The 6,219-nt window shown below is 45.7% G+C and overlaps 1 protein-coding gene across 1 annotated transcript in view; it reads left to right on the top strand.

Moving 5' to 3' along the window:
• The window catches only part of Mypn (myopalladin), a 113,560-nt gene extending 107,731 nt beyond the window's left edge, over positions 1-5,829 (top strand). Inside the window, exons 17-18 of the mRNA XM_013017051.1 lie at positions 2,304-2,469; positions 5,660-5,829. Coding sequence (XP_012872505.1) covers positions 2,304-2,469; positions 5,660-5,829 — 336 coding nt within the window. The remainder of the gene's footprint in view (positions 1-2,303; positions 2,470-5,659) is intronic.
• Positions 5,830-6,219: the final 390 nt, after the last annotated feature.

Raw genomic sequence — 6,219 nt, forward strand, 5'->3', positions numbered from 1 at the left:
AGAGCGCTCCCCTTGAGCTGAAGAGCTGAGGGACAGCTCCCAGGCCCAGAGTTCAAGCCCCATGACCGACAAAAAAAAAAAAACAACAACAACCATTAGTAGCCAGGTGCCAGAGAAAGAGAGGTGGGGGGAGAGGGAGAGGGAGAGAGAAAGAAAGAAAAAAGGAAAGAAAGAAAGAGAAAAAGAAAGAAGGAAGGAAAGGAAGAAAGAGAAAGAAGAAAAGAAAGAAAGAAAGCAAACTAGCTTAAGGATCTTGTGTTACTAAAGTGTGACTCTTGTTTGATTTTCCCTAACTAACCTTATTTCTTTGTCATTTTTTCACAAGGGGGAAAGCAAACAAAGATAGCTCTGCACCAATATTGTTGCTGAAAATTATTTCTTCCCAGTGAACTGAATTTGTCCTAGAGGATGTTACAATCATGTTCTGTAGAATTTTGGCATCTACTATATATATATATATATATCTCGACATATTATATACATACATATTTACATATATGTGTATATAATACACATTTTATAAATCTTATTTTTAATATAGATAATAATATACTTATATAAGTCAGGAGTTTTTGAAAAAACAGAAGTAGAGAATTTTCTTGAATAATTTCCTCCAGTATAAATTAATGTAACACATGAAACTAGATAGACGGTATCATAAAAATTTAAATATAGTTTCATGGAGGAAAAAAAGAAGTCCAACATGTGAAAAGCATGGTCTTCTTCAGGGCTCACTGCTGGGGCTTGGTGCTGCTGGCTTGGCGTGAGAGTCTAAGAGCTGAGCCAGGGGCTGACTGGCAGCCCATGAAAGGATGACCACCTTCTCACCACTGTCACAGTGACCCTTTAAGAATGCAAACTGATGCGGCTCAGAAGTTGGCTCAGTGGTAGAGCGCTTGCCCTGCATGCATGAGGCCCTGGGTTCAATTCCTCAGCACCACATAAGCAGAAAAAGCCCCAAGTGGTGCTGTGGCTCAAGTGGTAGAGCGCTAGCCTTGAGCTGAAGAGCTAAGGGACAGCACCCAGGCTCCAGGACCTTCCCCTCCACAAAAAAAAAAAAAAAAAAAGAATGCAAACTGAAATCCAGGGTCCTGGTGGCTCAGGCTGGTAATCTTGTCTACTTAGGAAGCTGGGATCTGAGGATTGAAGTTCAAAATCAGCTCCTGGCTGGAAAGTCTTTATCTCTTATCTCCAATTAACCACCAGAAAGCCAGAAATAGAGCTGTAACTCAAAGTGGTAGAATACTAGCCTTGAGCCAAAGAAGCTCAGAGATAGCACCCAGGCCCCAAATTCATGCCCCAGGACCAGCACCAAAATAATAATAATGATTATTATTATGCAAACTCTTTTTTTTTGTCAATTGTGGGTCCTCAACTCTGGGCCTGGGCACTGTCCCTCAGCTCTTCAGCTCAAGGCTAGTGCTCTACCAATTGAGCCACAGTGCCACTTTGGCTTTTTCTGCTTCTGTGGTGCTGAGGAATCAAACCCAGGGCCTCATGCATGCAAAGCAAGCACTCTACCACTGAGCCACCTTCCTAGCCAATAATGCAAACTCTTAATATTACCTCCTGCTTACAATATATATCAGTAGATTCCCATCACCTGAAAGGAAGAGTACCTGCCCTCTATCACGTTCATAGGGGCTTCCTTCTGCCTTCTTTCCAGTCCTTCATAAGCTTCACCCCCAGCCATAATGAATTGCCCTCTCCCTCCCCTCCCCCTCTTCTCTCCCCTCTTTCTGCCTCCAGCTCCCCACTCTTACCCCCAGGCCCATTCCCCCCTCCACTTCTACTAACTTGAATAGCTTATCCTCAGCCTCAACCTTTTGTGTTTGTTTTATCGATTTGGGGTTTGGGTTTTTTGGTTGGTGTTGGTTTTGTTGTTGTTGTTTGTTTGTTTTAGATAGAGTCTCACTATGATTTCCAGGCTTGCCTTAAGTCTATAAACCTTGTGTCCTCATCCACCTCCCTACTGCTGAGATTACAGGCATGTACCACCACCTTGGCTTCTTTCTTCCTTCCTTCCTTTCTTTTACCCTCCCTCCCTTCTTCCCTTCTGTGTTTCTTCCCCGTTGTCTCTCCCCATCCCAGCTCTCTGCATTTCCCTCTCCCTCTTTTCTTTGTGTTGGGGATCTAACCCAGGTCTTTGCACATGCGTGGCAAGTACTCATCTCGGATCTACATCCCTGCCCTGGTGACATCTTTTTACTTTCACATTTGCCTTGTGTTTGCCTTCCACTGAGTTCCCCTTTCTTACCTTTAGTAAGAAAAAGCTTAAGCCCCAGAGATGCTTCTGGTCCTAGGTAAGAGATAGCCTATTCTTTCCTTTCTCCAGTATGCACCAGGACACAACAGGGTATGTCTGCCTCCTCATTCAGCCAGCCAAGAAATCAGATGCTGGATGGTATACATTGTCAGCCAAGAATGACGCTGGCATCGTGTCCTGCACTGCCAGGCTGGATATATATGGTAAGTGTAATTTCCTTAGTGGAACATCTGTGTGTGATAAACAGCTTTAAAATTATTTCTAGTGGGTAAATACAGCATGTTTGTAATAAACAGATGAGATGGATCACACTATATTTTAGTACTAAAGAGCCAGATCTGGAGCCAGGGAAGGCTCAGAGGGGGAGATTGGGATTCAAAGCCAACTGGGACAAAACAGTTCACCAGAACCCTTTTCAACCAAGAGTGGATCCCAATGGGGCACACTTGTCATGATGAGAAATCTCACGCAGGTGGATCATCTGAGTAGAAGCTGAACACCATCTCAAAAATAACCAGCAGCTGAGCCCTAGTGGCTCACACCTGTAATCCTAGCTACTAAGGACTATGAGATCTGAGGATCGCAGTTCAAACCCAGCCCGGGGAAGGAAAGTCCATGAGACTCTTATCTCCAATTAGCCACCAGAAACCCAGAAGTGGAGTTGTAGCTAAACATGGTAGAGTACTAGCTTTGAGTGAAAAAGCTCTGGGGTAGCTTTCAGGCCCTGAGTTCAAGCCCCACGACTAATAAAAACAAACCCAGCAACCTGAACTAACCTGTCAGAGAGAGCATTTGTGGATAGCCCTGGGGGAAAAGAAGTTTGCAAGGCTCCATCCTATCCAATGGCTAGGTACAGTAATGTTCATCTACTATCCCAGCTGTGGGGGAAGCAGGATGGCTGGGCACAGTGGCTGGCTACTGGTTGTCCACTGGAACTCTCCCCTGCTGGAATTTCTCAAATATTTTCTCCAGAACCCATTCATATGTTTATTCATTCAATTAACATGCATTGCTCCAATCCCCCAATCAGACTTCCTTATTAATAGAGCTGCAATATGATGATAATAATAGTATCAGGTAACATTTGAATGTTGTATGTGATTACTTCTTGGATCCTCTCTGGTTCATAAGATCACAGTAATTATCACTAGCTTCATTTAAATAATGAAGTGGGGCTGAGAATTTGGCTTAGTGGTAGAGTGCTTGCCTAGCATGCACGAAGCCCTGGGTTCAATTCCTCAGTACCACATAAATAGAAAAAGCCGGTAGTGGCTCAAGTGTGGCTCAAGTGATAGAGTGCTAGCCAATCAGGGACAGTGTCCAGGCCCCAGGACTGGCAAAAATAAAATAAATCAATAAATAAGAAATCAAGACTCCTTCAGAGAGGTTAGTGACTACAGCTAGGAAACAGGTCTTTGTAACACTCCTTTGAGCCATATTTCTAAACTTCAAAAGGTTTTTGTGCCTCAGCCTGTTGAGTAGATTACAGGTATGTGCCACAGTGCCCAGCTAAGAGATTCCTTAGTGTTACAGGTTCTCAAATTTGATTTTCTCAATGCATTCGGAGGAACTTAGACTCTGAAATCCTGATTAAAGATAATGAAATTAAGAAAGGGTCAGTCTAGAAATCAGAGTGCTAAATTAGGGGCACAGCTCTCTAGCACCCAGAGTCCACATAACACAGCTCCCTACCCCTTCTCCACATCAAGATCTCCAGAAACTGAATCTGGAGATGGCTTGGGAATTTCTGAATGAACAGATGGGAGTGCAGTGTTGGGTGGGTGTCTCAATCAGGTCATGTTGGAGCCTCAGGATGGCGTGTGCTACATGGTTCTTCCTGTGAACAGGGCTTGGTAAATATAGAAACTGTGAGGTTCCCCTTTAGCCCTTAACCACAGCTGATTGCTGAGGGTCTAGCTGCCTACTCAGACCATTTTCTTGTTCTAACTCATCTCAACCTGATTTTTCTGGGAGGAAGGTAGATAAATAGCTGCTTAGGAAAGTTAGAAGGAGTGGCAGTCACTCCCCAGAGGGTTGAACCCATCTTGTTGTTCCCATGCAGTCTTCTATCCCCACCTTCGGTCCTGGGGCTTGAACTCTGGGCCTGGGCGCTGTCCCTGAGCTCTTCAGCTCAAGACCTGTGCTCTACCACTTGAGCCACAGTGCCCCTTCTGGTTTTGTGGTGGTTAAGTGGAGATAAGAGTCTTATGGACTTCCTTGTCTGGGCTGGCTTTGAACCATGATCCTCAGATCTCAGCCTCCTGAGCAGCTAGGATTTTGAGCATGCGTCACAGGCACCCAGCTTGTCCTCATCTTCTAAGAGGTAACAGCTCTCTGTAATAGACGTGCACAAATCCCATGCCATGCAAGAGAAGAGAAATCACCCCAGTCACCCACTTGTCCTTCTTATAGGAATTGTATTCTCAATGAGTTAGGATCACAGAGTATAGAACTGGGGCTCTGTTTGTGGTTTGTGTGTGTGTGTGTTTCTTGTTGTTTTGGTCAGTCATGAGGCTTAAACTCTGGGCCTGGATGCTGTCTCTGAACTCTCCAGCTCAAGGCTAGTGCTCTCCCCCTTGAGCCACAGCACCAGTTCCAGTTTTCTGGTAGTTAATTGGCTATAAGAGTCTCACAGATGTTCCTGCCTGAGCTGGCTTTGAAGCATGATCCTCAGATCTCAGCCTCCTGATTAGCTAGGATTGCAGGCGTGAGCCACGTCACCCAGCTTAGGGGTGTGTGTGTGTATGTGTGTGTGTGTGTGTATGTGTGTGTGTGTGTGTGTGTGTGTGTGTGTGTGTGTGTGTTCTGAGACTGAGACTCACTCAGTATGTGGTTGTCTCTCTACCATGTGAGCCCTACCTCCAACCCCTGGAACTGAGGCTTAAAAGATCACCAGTCCCGTTTCCCTATTCTTGGGTAGGGAAGATGTTATCCCTCTCTTTCACACATGAGGTATTTCCAATGCTTTACCAAGCTGGGAACCAGTAGCACATGCTTGTAATCCTACTTGCTCAGGAGGCTGAGATTTGAGGATCCCAGTTTGAAGGGAGGCTGAGATTTGAGGATCCCAGTTTGAAGCCAGCTCAGGCAGAAATAGCCATGAGACTCTTATCTCCAATGAACCAGCAGAAAGCCAAAGGAAGCTGTGACTCAAGTGGTAGAGGAAGGGCCTTGAGTGAAAAAGTTAAGAGACAGCACCTAGGCCCAGAATTCAAGTTCTAGTACTGATGCCACACACACACACACACACACACACACACACACACACACACACACACGTTTTATCAATAATCCATTGGGAGTGTTGGAGTAAGGACTGGATGGTTACATCTTTGTAATGCACCTGCCAAACTATTCCTTTAATCATAACTGATTTTTTGGTCCATTTTCCAGCTCAATGGCACCAGCAGATCCCACCACCTATGTCTGTCCGACCCAGTGGCAGTCGCTACGGATCTCTCACCAGTAAAGGACTTGACATATTTTCTGCCTTTTCCTCCATGGAAAGCACGGTGGTGTATTCTTGCTCTTCTCGGAGTGTGGTGGAGAGCGATGAACTTTAAGGATGTCTGGGTGGCTGCTGTGTGGAGGGGGCGGACTGAGGAGGGGGAAGGAGCACAAGCCACACAGGGGGTTCCAAGCAATTGGCTTTGAGTGAGTTCCCACACTGCTGGATCTGTGGCAAGAAACGCTTTGAACAAGGTTGGCTGGGGACTCACATTGTAGGCTGAAGGAGAGCTATAGGGCCGGGCCGCCTACAGATTCCAGCAACAACAACCAACACAACAAAATGTGAGCAGACAATACAAATGAACCAAAGATGTCATACCACCGCTGTCCACTGCTTTGGGGAAAAGCTAGCCTGCTTCTTGAACCCTGTTCTCTTAGTGATGCTGAGCCCCGTGAGAGGCAACTGGAGGCCCTATGCCTGGGCTGAGAGAAGCCAGACAGTA

The sequence above is a fragment of the Dipodomys ordii genome, unplaced genomic scaffold, assembly GCF_000151885.1.
Source record: "Dipodomys ordii isolate 6190 unplaced genomic scaffold, Dord_2.0 Scaffold34, whole genome shotgun sequence".
Taxonomy (NCBI): Eukaryota; Metazoa; Chordata; class Mammalia; order Rodentia; family Heteromyidae; genus Dipodomys; species Dipodomys ordii.